Here is a 20,190-nt window from a genome sequence, read left to right as displayed (position 1 = left end):
AAACCATTTCCGTATCATAGAATTCATGGTCTGGCCTCTAGCCATGCAATATTTTTTTTCAATCCAACCATTGTTTCCATTTCAAAATTAATTTGGAAATATTGATGCTTTAAATGTTCACAGGAGTGTAGTTTAGGGAAAATTGGAGTGGCATTCAAACTTGTTTTAGAAATATCAGCATGCACTATTCTCTTTTGTATTTCGGACTTTCCCAATCAAGTCTAAGGGTGTGCAAAAATCCCATATGGATTATTTGATTTTTACTGATACATTCATAGTCATATTAACATTGCCAATGGTATTCGATCATGTACATTTTAAACTGTTGTACAAATACAGATGCAAAAAATGGACAAATGGATTGTATACAAATGATTTTTCAGACGCTCGCATGTACCCGGCTTTAGAGTCTTCACTGCATGGTGAAAACCTTATTGAGTGACTAGCTTTTACCTGCGGCTTCGCTCGCGTGGAATTTGGTCTGCCACATTAAGTTTCGTGACAGATCATTTTAATAGTAAAAAAAAAAAATAATCTTAATAGTAAAAAAAATAATCTTATTTAGTTACTCGTACATCCAAAATTTCAGATGTCTAACTTCAAAACTGATGGATTCCATACAATCTTTGAACCCCTATAATATGAAGAGGGAAACTCTTGAGGGTGGAATTATCAAAATTCCTTTGTTAGTGCTCATTTAAGCTATAATAGAACCTATCTGCAAATTTCAAGATGCTAAGTTCAGTGGTTTCGGCTGTGAGTTGACCGCTAGGTGTGTCAGTCAATCAGGTTTACAGTTTTATATAATCTTCGCCTGTATGGTGTGTTTATAAAAAGTAGCCCTATGTCCTTCCCCAGGCTTGAAATTATCCATATCAAATTTCATCACAAACGGATTACTAAACACTGATTAATAAACAGGACGGACTGAAGTTACTTGCGTTTAATATTGTTCGTGTTAGTAAAGAATTAGTATGTAATTGGAATAATGGACATCTGCAGGTAATTTATCTATGTGTTTTTACTGCAATATACTCCTGTAAACTGTTATTTGATTTCTTTCGTTCAACGAAAATATGTAGATTTTGCGATTTAGAAACACGTGAGCAAGCTACGTATAGCTGACCATGGGAAAAACAGAGCGTGTCTAAATGTATCCCCGCTACCTTCAAAGTTTGCCCTTGCGATTTATTGATGGTCATTGAAAATGTAACTTTAAGTGGGAACTGCAAACGTTTGAAATTAAAGGGTAAGTTATTGGGTATTATTGGGATGCGTGGTATAAGAATATTTTCACCCTTAGCTTCTCCAGTTAAAATTGTGGCCTTTACAATGTGCCTGCCTAGTTCAGTGACTCGCAATCTAGTGCCATTACATAATCTCGGGGCGTCCAAGTTGCGCATTAACAAAACGGGTATACCGACCTTTAATTCGAGCTTATGAGATGGGACCCCGGATAGCTGCAAAGAGTTAAGAAACTCCACGGGGTAGCTCGTACAGTCTTCAGATGACATGACTGTGTCGATGGAGTTGTAGGTTGTTGCATCGCTGGTTACTTGGTCCAAGATAATTTTATTGATTTTCGCAACCGTTTCATTTCTTGGTGCTAGTATAGTTCTTTCACATAGCCAATTTTCATTGTGGATGTTTTGTTGCAAATTTGGAAAAACTTGAGCAATAAGTGCATCTTCCGAATCCACAACATGACAAAATTGGTTAGTGAATAGAACCATACCTTCTTCGTCAGTTTTGATTCGACCTTCACCGATCTCGAGCAGTTTCTCAGCGTACGCGCCCGACTCTAGATCACTGAATAACTGGACACGCATGTTGGTGGTGAGGTCCATAAATATGAGGATTTCAGACATGCGTTAATTTCGTCTGCTGCAGTGCCTCGCTCGATGACAGGCAAAGTTTGCCTAAAGTCCCCAGCCAATAAAACAACCACACCACCCATTATTGTTTGTTTACTGTGTAAGTCTTGTAGACGACGATCAAGAGCTTCGATGGCGCGTTTGTGTGACATTGTGCACTCGTCCCACACGATTAGTTTGCACTGTTGCAACAGGAGGCCACGGGCGCTGCTCTTGCTGATATTACAGGATGGGGTTTCTTCGTTCACCAGATTAAGAGGTAATTTAAAGACTGAATGTGCCGTCCGTCCACCGCTTAGCAATGTTGCAGCAATTTCAGAGGAAGCCACAGCTAATGCAACGTTATGACCGCTACGAATTTTTGCTAAAAGTAAATTAAGCAAGAAAGTTTTTCCTGTACCACCCGGGGCATCAAGGAAAAAAGTCCGCCTTCACCATTCTCAACTCGTCCTACTATTTTGTGATAAATCTCTCTTTGATCAGGTAGCAAACGTGGCTCAGTTTCGCAAACGTGAGCGTCTAACTGGTTGGTATCATAGCTTAGCTCTTTTATCAACTCGTTCGACAGTTCTCCTCTACGCCGCGGTGAGGGTAGACCAAAATCGGACAATTTCTTTCCAGAAATTATTAATATTTTGTCCTCGATAAGCCCCAACGCCTCATTGAAACAGAGATCATCGTTAACGTGATCCATTCTTTCAAATCTGTGCATGATATCCTCTGATAACGCAGTTTTATACTTGTGCCAGAGTTGTAGAAGATTGGATAAACCGCAAGTGCATATCAATATGGCAAACAGCTCTCTTATTTGCGCCGGGGAGCGACATAGCACGGCCTCTTCTAAGGTGGTATCCCAGTGGTTATCTTCCAACAACCCCATCTTCTCACACATCTGCCGAAAAGTTGCAAGTTCTTGACCTTCAAATGTTTTTAAATCCGAGAAGTTGGTTGGACCCCTTATTACATTCAGCAGCATACGCAAGCAATAACATTCAAAATTGCTAACGTGCACCGTGTAAATGCGACCTAGAGCGTCTCCTGCCTTCACACCTGGCCAGCCATCGACAGGTGTTCCTTGTAAACGACGTTTCCATTGCTTCCGTGCCACATTCCAAGTATAGTAGCGAGGCACGTCAATGTAAAGTAATGTTTTTGCAAACGTATCACTTTGGCACAACAGGAAAAATGCAGTTAGTGTAGTTTTAGGTGGTGCTTCTAATCTCTCTCTAAAATTATTTTCCGTAAAGTAAACCCTCTCGCCATTGGGTAAATGAATCGCGAGATGAGTGACGGTTGGGTGTCTCTCGTGCAGAGGCAGACCTAAGATCCGTCACGCTGCTTCGTTACTACTAACATATCGGCCGGTTCTAAAGGTCTGCACCTCATCTCTTGGGTCAATGTTAACAATCCCTTGCTGGCGAATGTTAAAAATAGCCTGGTCGCTACCCTTATTAATATATTTACAAATATATTTTATCGCCTGTACCGTATTACAGAACTCTACATTTAAATGAGAATTAAAAATTTTTGATAAGAGTGGAGAATATGGGACCACCCAGCTATTGTCCACCAATATTTCCTGTGTTCCTCCAGGGGTTTTTATAATCGTCGTGCGTCCACCATTCTCTGGTGCTCTGCGCCTGTACAAAGGATAACCTTTGTCATTGGTTTGAGTATCATTTAAAAGCTTCCTCGGATATTTTTTGGTACATTTTCCTTCCTTCATGCATGGCGATGAAGAATTGAATGTACCACATGGCCCTTGAATCATATTCTTTGTCACTGTATCATAGAGCTTTTGATCGGTTTCTGGGTTTGGTATCTCAGCACATATGATTTCGTCAATTTGGTTCGGATGTAATTTTTCCTTTAACCACAGCAGTAAGTGCACATGAGGCAAACCTTGCTTTTGCCACTCGATCGAGTACATGAAGCATTGCATATCACCAAATATGTTACCTTTTGTAAGTAGAGCTACCAACTTCTGTACTTTTATTCTAAATACTCGAGCTGTTAAGTCATGTCTGTCCGTTGAATTTTGACCAGCCATAAGCTCTTTGGTGATTTCTGGCCAATGGAGGTTGCAAGTCATTGTAATAAATAAATCAGGCCTCCCATAATTACTTACATATGTGAAAGCATCTTGTGTGTATTCGTGTAGGTATCTCGGGCTATTTACAAATGATGACGGGAGAATCACCATCTGACCTAAGTTATTTGGATCCAAATCCGCATCATTTCTTATTGCATCTTGCAAGTGAATATAATTTTCTGCGCGCAGTTTTTTTTTATTTAAAGAAATGAACCTTAAGCGCTCACTTTCCATCTTTACATACATGTCAACCAGAAACTGATGAAGTAGGAGCCTACACTTAAGCATCAAATTAAAATCGCTGCGACGCACCATCAAGTGAAAGGCATAAAAATCTTTGCAGGACACCTTTTTGCTTGGCATTGCTTGTTTGGTAATTGGATTTATCTGAGGAATATCAATTCTGTACCCCTCTTGTCCTTTCCAAAAAATTATTGGGTACTCGAGAGCGTCATAGAATCTATGTGTATCGGGAACCCTAGAGAGCATGCCATCGCGCGGCTGCACAACGATGTCCCGAGACATAGTTTGTTCGCTACTAACTATTACAGCAGCTATTTCATTTGTAGTAGGGGCATTGAATCGTCTCTCATGTTGACCATGTGGTTCCCCGTCTGGGTGAATCACTACTTTGAAATGATCGTCATTGATCATTCTGTCTCTAGCCGTTTTAAATTCATGCACCAAAATGTTGTGGTCGTGAAGTACTCGTTGTAATTTTTTAACTATGTTTCTATCTACACTTTGCACGCACTCAGTACGCCTGTTGATTTGTTCTTCTTCGTCACCTATGAAATAAACTAGTAAAAATTGTGGTTGCGAAATGGACGTAGGAATTAAAGAACCGATACGGTGGTATACTTGTCCTTGTATTGTAAAGGTCGGGCAAAACCCTGGCATTGAGACAATTTGATCTGCTCCAAAAGACGTCATATGAAAGCACATGTTGTATTTTCTTATATTATTTAGAAAAAGGCGAGATTCATCAGTTTCATTAGAGAAAAGCTCTTTTAAAGGTTGAACTGGCTCGTCTATATAAGGAAGAGCTACTTTCCCGCCCAAACAACACATACCTGCTGCTTCCTCTTTCCACTTAAGAGCTCCGCAATATTTGCAATCTATGGTCATTGCTTCTCTTTTTATAAGCTTGTGAGTTTCATAATCAAGAGTCTCGTCATACTCAAATGCAGCTTTATTAAACAATATCCATGTATTTCTTGTAAATGTTTGACGTCGCTGTGCTGCCCTTTCAGCAAACTATGTAGCGAGCAAACTATGTCTCGGGACATCGTTGTGCAGCCGCGCGATGGCATGCTCTCTAGGGTTCCCGATACACATAGATTCTATGACGCTCTCGAGTACCCAATAAATTTTTGGAAAGGACAAGAGGGGTACAGCATTGATATTCCTCAGATAAATCCAATTACAAAACAAGCAATGCCAAGCAAAAAGGTGTCCTGCAAAGATTTTTATGCCTTTCACTTGATGGTCCATCGCAGCGATTTTAATTTGATGCTTAAGTGTAGGCTCCTACTTCATCAGTTTCTGGTCGACATGTATGTAAAGATGGAAAGTGAGCGCTTAAGGTTCATTGCTTTAAATAAAAAAAAACTGCGTGCAGAAAATTATATTCACTTGCAAGATGCAATAAGAAATGATGCGGATTTGGATCCAAATAACTTAGATCAGATGGTGATTCTCCCGTCATCATTTGTAAATAGCCCGAGATACCTACACGAATACACACAAGATGCTTTCACATACGTACGTAATTATGGGAGGCCTGATTTATTTATTACAATGACTTGCAACCCCGCTTGGCCAGAAATCACCAAAGAGCTTATGGCTGGTCAAAATTCAACGGACAGACATGACTTAACAGCTCGAGTATTTAGAATAAAAGTACAGAAGTTGGTAGCTCTACTTACAAAAGGTAACATATTTGGTGATATGCAATGCTTCATGTACTCGATCGAGTGGCAAAAGCGAGGTTTGCCTCATGTGCACTTACTGCTGTGGTTAAAGGAAAAATTACATCCGAACCAAATTGACGAAATCATACGTGCTGAGATACCAAACCCAGAAACCGATCAAAAGCTCTATGATACAGTGACAAAGAATATGATTCAAGGGCCATGTGGTACATTCAATTCTTCATCGCCATGCATGAAGGAAGGAAAATGTACCAAAAAATATCCGAGGAAGCTTTTAAAAGATACTCAAACCAATGACAAAGGTTATCCTTTGTACAGGCGTAGAGCACCAGAGAATGGTGGACGCACGACGATTATAAAAACCCGTAGAGGAACACAGGAAATATTGGTGGACAATAGCTGGGTGGTCCCATATTCTCCACTCTTATCAAAAACTTTTAATTCTCATTTAAATGTAGAGTTCTGTAATACGGCACAGGCGATAAAATATATTTGTAAATATATTAATAAGGGTAGCGACCAGGCTATTTTTAACATCCGCCAGCAAGGGAATGTTAACATTGACCCAAGAGATGAGATGCAGACCTTTAGAACCGGCCGATATGTTAGTAGTAACGAAGCAGCGTGGCGGATCTTAGGTCTGCCTCTGCACGAGAGACACCCAACCGTCACTCATCTCGCGATTCATTTACCCAATGGCGAGAGGGTTTACTTTACGGAAAATAATTTTAGAGAGAGATTAGAAGCACCACCTAAAACTACACTAACTGCATTTTTCCTGTTGTGCCAAAGTGATACGTTTGCAAAAACATTACTTTACATTGACGTGCCTCGCTACTATACTTGGAATGTGGCACGGAAGCAATGGAAACGTCGTTTACAAGGAACACCTGTCGATGGCTGGCCAGGTGTGAAGGCAGGAGACGCTCTAGGTCGCATTTACACGGTGCACGTGAGCAATTTTGAATGTTATTGCTTGCGTATGCTGCTGAATGTAATAAGGGGTCCAACCAACTTCTCGGATTTAAAAACATTTGAAGGTCAAGAACTTGCAACTTTTCGGCAGGTGTGTGAGAAGATGGGGTTGTTGGAAGATGATAACCACTGGGATACCACCTTAGAAGAGGCCGTGCTATGTCGCTCCCCGGCTCAAATAAGAGAGCTGTTTGCCATATTGATATGCACTTGCGGTTTATCCAATCCTCTACAACTCTGGCACAAGTATAAAACTGCGTTATCAGAGGATATCATGCACAGATTTGAAAGAATGGATCACGTTAACGATGATCTCTGTTTCAATGAGGCGTTGGGGCTTATCGAGGACTTAATATTAACCGGTTCAGGACCGCCCACTGTACATAAACGTCGGCGCTGCCCGGGCTCTGTGCAGCGCTGACGTTTAAAAACGGTGGGTGGTCCCGCAGCGCTCAGGACCCCCAGGGTCCTGCTAGCGCTGCGGTACCGGTTCAGAGCGATAGCTCTGACATGTGGCATCATGGGGACCTGAATGGATCAGGTCCCCATGATGTTAACCTGTTCCTATCTTCTAGATGCCGCGATCCATAGCGATCGCGGCATTTAAAAGATAGTAACAGCTGGTGGTCGGCGATCGGGACCCCCCACATACCTCAGGAGCGGCGGGGATCCCGGTGCTGTGACCTCTGACATCATTGAGACCTGATTGGCTCAGGTCTCGATGATGTCAGCGTCACACCAGCCAATCAGAGAGATCACCAGGGAAGTTTGTTTTAGCAACAAACTTTCCCGGGCGATCTGCCTGATAAATACACTGTTTCTCCTCCGATCTCAGTGAGAGAGCAGAGGAGAAACAGTGTGACAAGAGCTGTGTCAGCCTTGCCACTGTGAAAGTAAAAAAAAAATAAAATAAAAAAGAAAGTAAGAGTTAGGGTTAGTGAGTCTGTCAGATCAGTCAGTCCTGTCAGATCAGTCCTGTCAGATCTGTCAGTCAGTCCTGTCAGATCTGTCAGTCAGTCAGTCCTGTCAGATCAGTCAGTCAGTCCTGTCAGATCAGTCAGTCAGTCCTGTCAGATCAGTCAGTCAGTCCTGTCAGATCAGTCAGTCAGTCCTGTCAGATCAGTCAGTCAGTCCTGTCAGATCAGTCAGTCCTGTCAGATCTGTCAGTCCTGTCAGATCTGTCAGTCAGTCAGTCCTGTCAGTCAGTCAGTCCTGTCAGATCTGTCAGTCAGTCAGTCCTGTCAGATCTGTCAGTCAGTCAGTCCTGTCAGATCTGTCAGTCAGTCAGTCCTGTCAGATCTGTCAGTCAGTCAGTCCTGTCAGATCTGTCAGTCAGTCAGTCCTGTCAGATCTGTCAGTCAGTCAGTCCAGTCAGTCAGTCCTGTCAGATCAGTCAGTCAGTCCTGTCAGATCAGTCAGTCAGTCCTGTCAGATCAGTCCCGTCCGTTCAGTCCGGTCCGTTCAGTCCAGTCAAAAAATCTAAAAATAAAATGGCCCGTCAGACTTATACCGCAGAAGAGGTGTATGCCCTGCTGTGTTCTGACACTGATGACAGCGCAATCTCAGATGGCGATGTGGATTTTGAGGGCTTTAGTAGCGGCGACACTGAGAGCTCAGAAATGAGCAGTGATTCTGGTCCATCCTCAAGCCCAAGGACCAGTACAACAATAGGGGCAAATAGCGCTACTGGAGAAACGTCTCCAAATCGGGGAACACTGCCCAGTACAAGCGCTGTCCCTGCTACTAGTGAATTGGCGCACGCCAGTGTACAAGGGGCTTTGCCACATGATCTAGCATTTCCCAGATGGGAGGCTTCGGATTCGGCTGCTCCATTCAGCCCTGATTTCAACGCCACTCCTGGTATAAATGTGGAGGTGGAAGATTTTGGACCAATTCATTTTTTTAATTTGTTTTTTACAGACAGCTTGCTAGAGCATATTGTCGTGCAAACAAATTTATATGCATCCCAATTCATAAGCCAGAATCCCCGATCTTACTATGCTAGGGCAAATTTATGGACACCAACTAATGTCCCGGAAATAAAAAAATTTTTAGGACTTACATTTGCCATGGGGCTTGTTAAAAAACCGAGCATTCGATCCTACTGGTCCAACCACCCTGTTCAAGCCACCCCTATGTTTTCAGTCATTCTGCCTAGGACCCGTTATGAAATGCTCATGCGGTTTTGGCATTTTAACGACAATAGTCAATGCCTGCCCAGAAATGCCCCAGAACATGACAGGTTATATAAAATTAGGCCCATCATTGAAAATTTGACAGAAAAATTCTTAAGCCTCTACACCCCAACACAAAATATTTGTATAGATGAGTCCCTTGTAAAATTCAAAGGAAGACTGCACCTCAAGCAATTTATCCCATCTAAAAGGGCAAGGTTTGGAATAAAGATCTATAAAATGTGCGAAAGTTCAACCGGATACACATCCGCTTTCCGCATATATGAGGGGAAAGACAGCCAACTAAACCCACCAGGATGCCCTACTTATCTGGGGACATCTGCAAAAATTGTTTGGGAGCTGATAAGTCCATTTTTTCAAAAAGGCTACAATCTATATGTGGACAATTCTTACACCAGCATACCCCTATTTAAAAGTCTGGTTGAACAGAACATCGGGGCTTGTGGGACCATCCGTAAAAACCGTCAGGGGTTTCCACAACCATTGGTCAACCAAAAGTTCCAAAAGGGGCAGTCAGGGGCTGTACGCAACGGAGAGCTGCTTGCCCTGAAATATAGGGATAAGAGGGATATTTTTGTCCTCAGCTCGATCCACACAGATGCCACAAGGGCCACTGTAGAACTAGGATCCACCACTCCGAAGCAAAAACCTGTGTCAGTCATTGACTACAACAAACACATGGGGGGTGTGGACCTTGCAGACCAGGTTCTACAGCCATACCAGGTATCAAGAAAGTCCTATACCTGGTATAAAAAGTTGGTTATCTATTTGTTTCAGGTGGCCACATACAATTCTTTTGTGTTGTACAAAAAAGCAGGAAATTCAGATCCTTTTCTTGATTATCAAGAAAAGGTCATTGAAAATCTTGTCTTCCAAAGTGTTAGCCCCGCTCATCCATTAGAATCTGAGGATGTGAAAAGACTCACTGAGCGACATTTTATTGCACTTATTCCAGCAACGGAAACAAGAAGGAACCCCCAGAAAAGATGTCGTGTATGTACTAAGAGAGGAATGAGGCGTGATACCCGCTACTATTGCCCACAATGCCCATCATTGCCAGCCTTATGCGTCACTGACTACTTTAAAATCTACCACACAGAACCACGTTTTTAAACTGTAAAAATGTATCCCAATTTGTCATTCAAACATTTGGTTCATTTAGTGAATGACATATTCGAGTAGAGCTCACTTAATTTCCAGGAGGGGTTCTCCAGAATCTAAATCTTCCATTGCGTGCTTGTTTCTGGAAATCATCCATCGAGTTAAAATGGTCACTAAACCCATAGATGAATTCCCAGAGGGGTGTCATTTCCAAAATGGGGTCACTTCAGGGGGGATTCTTTAGCTCTGGTACTCTGAAAAGTGCCAGAACAGCATAATCCCCCCTGAAGTGACCCCATTATGGAAATGACACCTCTGTGGGAATTCATCTATGGGTTTAGTGACCATTTACCTACTTATTTTCCCACCACTAGATTAATTTATATAGAGGAGTAGATTGTAAAATTCGGTCACTTGTTGTGGGTTTCCTCTGTTTAGGCACCTCAGGGGCTCTCCAAATGCAACATGGCGTCCGCTATCCATTCCAGTCAAATTTCCATTCCAAAAGTCAAATGGCGCTCCTTACCTTCCGAGCCATGCCGTGCGCCCAAACAGTGGCTTTGCACCACATATGGGGTATCATCGTGCTCAGGAGAAATTGCACAACACATTTTGGGGTCCATTTTTTCTGGCTGCCCTTGTGAAAATTAAAAATTTGAGGCTAAAGTAGCAGTTTTGTGTTAAAAATGTGTTTTTTTATTTTCACCCTTCAACATTATAAAATTGTGTGAAGCCCCTGGGGGTTCAAGGTGCTCACCACACATCTAGATAAGTTCCTTGAGGGGTCTAGTTTCCAAAATGGGGTGACTTGTTGGGGGTTTCCTCTGTTTAGGCACCTCAGGGGCTCTCCAAATGCAACATGGCGTCCGCTATCGATTCCAGTCAAATTTCCATTCCAAAAGTCAAATGGCGCTCCTTACCTTCCGAGCCATGCCGTGCGCTCAAACAGTGGCTTTGCACCACATATGGGGTATCAGCGTGCTCAGGAGAAATTGCACAACACATTTTGGGGTCCATTTTTTCTGGCTGCCTTTGTGAAAATTAAAAATTTGAGGCTAAAGTAGCAGTTTTGTGATAAAAATGTGTTTTTTTATTTTCACCCTTCAACATTATAAAATTGTGTGAAGCCCCTGGGGGTTCAAGGTGCTCACCACACATCTAGATAAGTTCCTTGAGGGGTCTAGTTTCCAAAATGGGGTGACTTGTTGGGGGTTTCCTCTGTTTAGGCACCTCAGGGGCTCTCCAAATGCAACATGGCGTCCGCTATCGATTCCAGTCAAATTTCCATTCCAAAAGTCAAATGGCGCTCCTTACCTTCCGAGCCATGCCGTGCGCCAAAACAGTGGCTTTGCACCACATATGGGGTATCATCGTGCTCAGGAGAAATTGCACAACACATTTTGGGGTCCATTTTTTCTGGCTGCCCTTGTGAAAATTAAAAATTTGAGGCTAAAGTAGCAGTTTTGTGAAAAAAAGTTAAATGTTCATTGTTTTCTTCCACATTCCAAAAATTCCTGTGAAGCACCTGAAGGGTTAATAAACTTCTTGAATGTGGTTTTGAGCACCTTGAGGGGTGCAGTTTTTAGAATGGTATCACTTTTGGGTATTTTCTGTCATAAAGGCTCCTCAAAGTCACTTCAAATAAGATGTGGTCCCTAAAAAAATGTTTTTCTAAATTTTGTTGTAAAAATGAGAAATCGCTGGTCAACTTTTAACCCTTATAGCTTCCTAACAGAAAAAAATTTTGGTTCCAAAATTGTGCTGATGTGAAGTAGACATGTGGGAAATGTTATTCATTAACTATTTTGTGTGACATATCTCTGATTAAAGGGTATGAAAATTCAAAGTTTGAAAATTGCAAAATTTTCAAAATTTTCGCCAAATTTCCGATTTTTTCACAAATAAACGCAAGTGATATCGAAGAAATTTTACCACTATCATGAAGTACAATATGTCACAAAAAAACAATCTCAGAATCAGGTGGATCCGTTGAAGCGTTCCAGAGTAATTACCTCATAAAGTGACAGTGGTCAGAATTGAAAAAATTGGCCCGGTCACGAAGGCAAAAACAGGCTCTGGCGCGAAGTGGTTAATAATTTCTGGAAAGAAATTGTCCGATTTTGGTCTACCCTCACCGCGGCGTAGAGGAGAGCTGTCGAACGAGTTGATAAAAGAGCTAAGCTATGATACCAACCAGTTAGACGCTCACGTTTGCGAAACTGAGCCACGTTTGCTACCTGATCAAAGAGAGATTTATCACAAAATAGTAGGACGAGTTGAGAATGGTGAAGGCGGACTTTTTTTCCTTGATGCCCCCGGTGGTACAGGAAAAACTTTCTTGCTTAATTTACTTTTAGCAAAAATTCGTAGCTGTCATAGCGTTGCATTAGCTGTGGCTTCCTCTGGAATTGCTGCAACATTGCTAGGCGGTGGACGGACGGCACATTCAGTCTTTAAATTACCTCTTAATCTGGTGAACGAAGAAACCCCATCCTGTAATATCAGCAAGATCAGCGCCCGTGGCTTCCTGTTGCAACAGTGCAAACTAATCGTGTGGGACGAGTGCACAATGTCACACAAACGCGCCATCGAAACTCTTGATCATTGTCTACAAGACTTAAACAGTAAACAAACAAAAATGGGTGGTGTGGTTGTTTTATTGGCTGGGGACTTTAGGCAAACTTTGCCTGTCATCGAGCGAGGCACTGCAGCAGACGAAATTAACGCATGTCTGAAATCCTCATATTTATGGACCAAAGTTGAAAAGCTGCACCTCACCACCAACATGCGTGTCCAGTTATTCAGTGATCTAGAGTCAGGCGCCTACGCTGAGAAACTGCTCGAGATCGGTGAAGGTCGAATCGAAACTGACGAAGAAGGTATGGTTCTATTCACTAACCAATTTTGTCATGTTGTGGATTCGGAAGACGCACTTATTGCTCAAGTTTTTCCAAATTTGCAACAAAACATCCACGATGAAAATTGGCTATGTGAAAGAACTATACTAGCACCAAGAAATGAAACAGTTGCGAAAATCAATAAAATTATCTTGGACCAAGTAACCAGCGATGCAACAACCTACAACTCCATCGACACAGTCATGTCATCTGAAGACTGTACGAGCTACCCCGTGGAGTTTCTTAACTCTTTGGAGCTATCCGGGGTACCATCTCATAAGCTCGAATTAAAGGTCGGTATACCCGTTTTGTTAATGCGCAACTTGGATGCCCCGAGATTATGTAATGGCACTAGATTGCGAGTCACTGAACTAGGCAGGCGCATTGTAAAGGCCACAATTTTAACTGGAGAAGCTAAGGGTGAAAATATTCTTATACCACGCATCCCAATAATACCCAATAACTTACCCTTTAATTTCAAACGTTTGCAGTTCCCACTTAAAGTTACATTTTCAATGACCATCAATAAATCGCAAGGGCAAACTTTGAAGGTAGCAGGGATACATTTAGACACGCCCTGTTTTTCCCACGGTCAGCTATACGTAGCTTGCTCACGTGTTTCTAAATCGCAAAATCTACATATTTTCGCTGAACGAAAGAAATCAAATAACATCGTTTACAGGAGTATATTGCAGTAAAAACACATAGATAAATTACCTGCAGATGTCCATTATTCCAATTACATACTAATTCTTTACTAACACGAACAATATTAAACGCAAGTAACTTCAGTCCGTCCTGTTTATTAATCAGTGTTTAGTAATCCGTTTGTGATGAAATTTGATATGGATAATTTTAAGCCTGGGGAAGGACATAGGGCTACTTTTTATAAACACACCATACAGGCGAAGATTATATAAAACTGTAAACCTGATTGACTGACACACCTAGCGGTCAACTCACAGCCGAAACCACTGAACTTAGCATCTTGAAATTTGCAGATAGGTTCTATTATAGCTTAAATGAGCACTAAGAAAGGAATTTTGATAATTCCACCCTCAAGAGTTTCCCTCTTCATATTATAGGGGTTCAAAGATTGTATGGAATCCGTCAGTTTTGAAGTTAGACATCTGAAATTTTGGATGTACGAGTAACTAAATAAGATTATTTTTTTTTACTATTAAAATGATCTGTCACGAAACTTAATGTGGCAGACCAAATTCCACGCGAGCGAAGCCGCGGGTAAAAGCTAGTGTGTATATAAGAGAGCTCTCAGAGGCCAGATTTTTTTCCGACTTAATTGACATGTATCGTTATATTACGACCAAAATTACAGAAAATCATTACAAATTGTAGCCTATATGTTATTCCGATGTATAATCTATATTACTGTAAAGTTTCATGCAAATCCGTCCAGTAGTTTTTTCGTGAAAGAGTAACAAACATACATACTCACAAACTTTCGCATTTATAATATTAGTAGGATTTTAACCACAGAGGTCTTCCAGTTCAACTCTTTACCTGTCTGTTTCCATAATATGGTGTTATTGTCCCATAGAAGCATTGGTTCTAGAAGAAAAGACCCTGTAATGATGGGGTACAGAGCTGCAGCTGTACAGCTCGTCTTTCCACAGCTCGGCCTTGTAGATGAGATAATTGATGTTGAGAATGTCTCTCCATGCCTTGTGATGGCTAAAGAGGGACCCTTCTGTTACACTGCACTTGGTGGAGGAGAATGTAATCAGATCAGTTCATCACCTGCCTCCACTTTGCAAATGCTGCACATAGAAAAGCTGTTTTTCTATTGCAGGAGGCTGATGGATAGGTCTCATCCCATGCTCTGTCACCAGGAGCCATTGAATGGACTGGAGATGTGTGCAGTCTGTGATGATGGCTGCACTAACAAGTATAGGAGGAGAACATGTAATACTTGTATGTAACTGCTACAGAATTATGTCCCTAGTACATCTGATAAAACGAAGGAAAATTGTCCAAGTCCTTTAAATGTGCACAGCCGCTGTTCTTACAAGACTAGGTGCTTACTGTGTTATATATGGCTTGGTTTGTCCAGGGTTGTAAAGTTGCATTTTGTTTCGTTGGGGTAAATGTTAATATGGTAGTCTTTCTATCAATCAGTACCTGGTCCTTGTGATCCAGAAGATTTACTTGATGGGGTCGTTTTTGGTGCCAAGTATTTGGGATCTACACAGCTACAGTGTGAGAGACATCAGATGGCCAGCACACGTATGCGACAGGCACAAGAGGCAGTAAGCAGGGTGAAGGTAAGAGTATGGGCATACTAATGCAGGCACAGAAAACAGGAAAAAGTAATAAATACACAGAGTACTAATATTTTTCTTATGTTTGTATATTTTTTTCTGTTTCACTCTTTAGGCACCAGATGGAGAATCTCAGCCTATGACAGAAGTTGACGTTATGGTATCAACACAGCATGTCAAAGTCCTGACCACGGACATTCAGGTGAGTACTTATCTAACTTAACCCCCTTACGACCTTGGACGTATGGATAAGTTATGGCAATCGCCCACGTATAGGAGCTGTGCATGTGCGATTGCTGGCAGGTGTCAGCTGATTCTGACACTCGGCACTCAGTGCCAGGAGCGGTGCGGCAACGCTCCCGGCACTTAAACCCCATAAATGCTGCAATCAAAACATAAAAAATATATATATAAATGTGGTATCGCTGTAATCGTACTAACCCAAAGAATAAAGCTGCCTTATCGATTTTACCACACGCGGAACAACTAAAAATATCAATTCCTGCATTGCTGGTTTTTGTTCATTCTGCATCCCAAAAATTGGAATAGAAAGTGATCAAAAAATGTCATGTGCCTGAAAATGGTACTAATAAAAACATCAACTTGTCAAAAATCAAGCCCTCACATGACTGTTGGCTGCAATATGGAAAAATCATAGCTCTCAAAATATGGCGATGCAAAAACTAGTTTTTGCAACAAAAAAAAGCGTATTTTAGTGTTTGACTGCAGCCAAACATAAAAAACAGAGATAAATCTGGTATTGCTGTAATCTCACCGACCCGAAGAATAAAGTTGTCTAATCACTTACACGAGATACGGCGTAAAAAATAAATATAACCAATTCTTCACTTGCTGTTGATTTCTTAATTCTGCCTCCCAAAGATTGCAGTAAGGCTCGGCTCACATTTATCCTGCACTCTACGCTGAGCGCTTGTTTTGCCAAGTATTTAAAGGGCTCAGATACGGCTTTAACCGCTTTCCGACCGCCCACTGTAGATAAACGTCCGCGCTGCCTGGGCTCTGTGCAGCGCGGACGTTTAAAAACGGTGGGTGGTCTCGCAGTGCTCAGGACCCCCTGGGTCCTGCAAGCGCTGTGAGAGCGGTGCAGAGCGTTAGCTCTGACAGGGTACATCATCGGGACCTGATTAGATCAGGTCCCAGTGATGTTAACCCTTTGCTGTCTTCTATATGCTGTGATCTATAGTGATCACGGCATATAGAAGACAGCAGGAGGAGAGGGGGTCGTCCACTTACCTCTCCGACGGCCCCCCTTATACCTTCCAGGACCTGGCGTTGCTATGGCAGCTGGAGGTCACATGACCGCCTCCAGCTCTGCCATATATGGTGTCCTTCCTGTCTGACTTCAGCCTGTATGTAGCTGATGCCAGACAGGAAACTGACTGAAAGAGTCAGTGAAGATCTCATGTAATGTAATATATGTCTATTACATTACATGAGATCAGGGATCAGAAAAATAAAAATTAATGTCCCATACAGGGACTAAGTAAAAATGTAAAAAAAAGTAAAAAAAAATGTTTTGAAACTGTTAAAAAAAAAATACAAAATAAATAAAAATAAATAAATAAAATATTAAACCGATAAATCCGTATATTTATGCAAAAATAAAAAAAGTACACATATTTGGTATTGCCGCGTTCGAAACAACCCGAGCTATAAAACTGTCACACTAATTAACTCCTTATGTGTACACCGTAATAAAAATAAATAAAAAACGGAGCAAAAAACTATGCTTTTTCCTCATATCGCCAAACAAAAAGTGGAAAAGAATGCGATCAAAAAGCAAAATGGAAATAGAAATGGTACCACTGAAAACGTCATCTTGTTCTGCAAAAATCAAGCCACCATACAGCTCCATCAGCCAAAAAATAAAAAAGTTATAGCGCTCAGAATAAAGCAATGCAAAAAAAATATTTTTTCTTTAAAATTGTTTTATTGTGTAAAAGCGCCAAAACATAAAAAAATATACAGTAAGTGTAGTATCGCTGTAAATGTACTGACCCGAAGAATAACGCTGCCTGATCACTTTTACCACACGCAGAACGGCATAAAAAAAAACCTCAAAAAACAATTCCTGAATTGTTGGTTTTTGTTAATTTTACCTCCCAAAAAAACGGAATAGAAAGCGATCAAAAAATGTCACGTACCCACAAATGGTACCAATAAAAATGTCAACTCGTCCCGCAAAAAACAAGCCATCACATGACTCTGTCGGCCGAAATATGGAAAAATTATAGCTCTCAAAATATGGCGATGCAAAAACTAGATTTTGCAAAAAAAAAGCGTCTCTTAGTGTGTGACAGCTGTCAGTCATAAAAACCCGATATAAATCTGGTATCTCTGTAATCGCACCGACCCGAAGAATAAAGTAATCTAATCAGTTATATCACACTAGGAACGGCGTAAAAAAATAAATAAAACCAATTCTTCACCTGCTACTGATTTGTTTATTATGTCTCCCAAAGATCGCAGTATTTCTCGGCACACATTTATCCTGCGCTCTGCGCTGAGCACTTACGCCAGAGTTTCCATGTAAATCTCTGAAATATGTGATTCAGCCGGAACCCATGACGGAAGATTCCCTGTAATGAGGCAGATATAGGCCACTGTGGACGCCGTCTAGCCTGGGATCCCACGGTGTCATTTGTTTTAGGCGTGCATAAAAGTGCGGTTGGCCACAGTTTTGTGCACTTCTGAAAAAAAGGACACCGCTAAACAGAGGCCAGACGGAGTCCAGAGTAACTCTGCTGCCTCATTACAGTGAATGGATCCCGCAGGGGTTTCATCTGAATTACATCACTTGGAAATTTAGATGGAAACCCTGATGTAAGTGCTCAGCCTAGAGCGCCGGATAAATGTTACGTAAAATGTTCCCAATAAAAGCTTCAACTTAGTCCTCAAAAAAAGCTAGTCCCCACTCAGGTCCGTCATCTGTTAAAAATATAAGGGACTTCCAAGTTACTGGTAGCAGAAAGGCTCTGGAAAAGCGAAATGGCCCTTGCCCCCCAAAAGAAATTCAAAAAATTTTGTGCTCCCAAATCCAAATGCCTATTCTACAATAATTTGTTCTCCAATTGTCAAATAGCGCTCCGTCCCCCCCAGATCTCGCCGTATGGCTGAGCGGTACGATACAGCCACATATGGGGTATTGGCACTTTTAGAAGAAATTGTGTGACACATTTCGGCACCATTTTTACCCATTGCCCTGTGTGAAAATGTAAAATCTGAGGGTAAAACATTTTTTTGTGGTAAAAATATAATTATGCTTTTTTCACTGCCCAATGGTATAAATTAAAAAATTAAAAAATACTCACTACTTCCCTAGATGAATTCCTTGAGAGGTGTAGTTTACAAAATGGGGTCACTTGTGGGGGTTTCTGCTGTTTCTGCATGTCAGCGACTCTTCAAATGTGACATGGTGTCTGCTGCCTATCCCAGCCAACATAGCGCTCCTTTCTCTTCCGAACCCTGCCGTACACCAAAGCAGTGGTTTTCCCCCACATATGGGATATCGGCGTGTTCAGGAGAAATTGCACAACAAATTTCATGGTGCAATTTATCCTATTACCCTTCTGATAATGCAAAATTAAGGGATGAAAAACGTTTTTGCGGGAAAAATGTGAAAATTTTATTTTTACAGCTGATTATTATAAACTTCTGTGAAGCACCTTGGGGTTCAAGGTGCTCACCACACATCTAGATAAGTTCCCTAAGGGGTTTAGTTTCCAAAATGGTGTCACTTGTGGGGGGTTTCCACTGTTTAGGCACATCAGGGGCTCCCCAAATGCAACATGGCGTCTGCTAATTATTCAAACAAATTTTGCATTCAAAAAGTCAAATGGCGCTCCTTTCCTTCCGAGCCCTGCCGTGCACCCAAACAGTGGTTTGCCTCCACATATGGGGTATCGGCGTGTTCAGGAGAAATTGCACAACAAATTTCATGGTGCAATTTATCCTATTACCCTTATGATAATGCAAAATTAAGGGATGAAAAACGTTTTTGCGGGAAAAATGTGAAAATTTTATTTTTACAGCTGATTATTATAAACTTCTGTGAAGCACGTTGGGGTTCAAGGTGCTCACCACACATCTAGATAAGTTCCCTAAGGGGTCTAGTTTCCAAAATGGTGTCACTTGTGGGGGGTTTCCACTGTTTAGGAACATCAGGGGCTCTCCAAACGCAACATGGCGTCTGCTAATTATTCAGACAAATTTTACATTCAGAAAGTCAAATGGCGCTCCTTCCCTTCCAAACCCTGCCGTGCGCCCAAACAGTGGTTTTCCCCCACATATGGGGTATCGGCGTGTTCAGGAGAAATTGCACAACAAATTTCATGGTGCAATTTATCCTATTACCCTTCTGATAATGCAAAATTAAGGGATGAAAAACGTTTTTGCGGGAAAAATGTGAAAATTTTATTTTTACAGCTGATTATTATAAACTTCTGTGAAGCACCTTGGGGTTCAAGGTGCTCACCACACATCTAGATAAGTTCCCTAAGGGGTCTAGTTTCCAAAATGGTGTCACTTGTGGGGGGTTTCCACTGTTTAGTCACATCAGGAGCTCTCCAAACGCAACATGGTGTCTGCTAATTATTCAGACAAATTTTACATTCAAAAAGTCTAATGGCGCTCCTTCCTTTCCGAGCCCTGCCGTGCGTCCAAACAGTGGTTTTCCCTCACATATGGGGTATCAGCACGCTCAAGAGAAATTGCACAAAAAATTTTGGGGTCCATTTTTTCCTGTTACCCCTGTAAAAATAAAAAAAATTGGGTCTAAAGTAACATTTTTGTGAAAAAAGTTAAATGTTAATTTTTTTCTTCC

General features: G+C 41.5%; 1 protein-coding gene across 3 annotated transcripts in view; it reads left to right on the top strand.

The window, feature by feature from the left end:
- LOC141273401 (amyloid-beta A4 precursor protein-binding family A member 3-like) overlaps nt 1-20,190 on the top strand; it is a 159,095-nt gene that overhangs the window by 39,384 nt on the left and 99,521 nt on the right. For 2 of the 3 annotated variants that reach the window (XM_073685185.1, XM_073685175.1), the window contains exons 3-4: nt 15,205-15,350; nt 15,463-15,549. In XM_073685185.1, coding sequence (XP_073541286.1) covers nt 15,205-15,350; nt 15,463-15,549 — 233 coding nt within the window. The remainder of the gene's footprint in view (nt 1-15,204; nt 15,351-15,462; nt 15,550-20,190) is intronic. The other variant, XM_073685194.1, reaches the window with a different exon arrangement.

This window comes from Phyllobates terribilis, unplaced genomic scaffold (genome assembly GCF_046119375.1).
Source record: "Phyllobates terribilis strain yellow unplaced genomic scaffold, ASM4611937v1 Scaffold_1__5_contigs__length_1240528914, whole genome shotgun sequence".
In the NCBI taxonomy this organism is placed as follows: Eukaryota; Metazoa; Chordata; class Amphibia; order Anura; family Dendrobatidae; genus Phyllobates; species Phyllobates terribilis.
The sequence above is the reverse complement of the archived record's forward strand: the minus strand, read 5'-3'. Positions and strand labels throughout refer to the sequence as shown.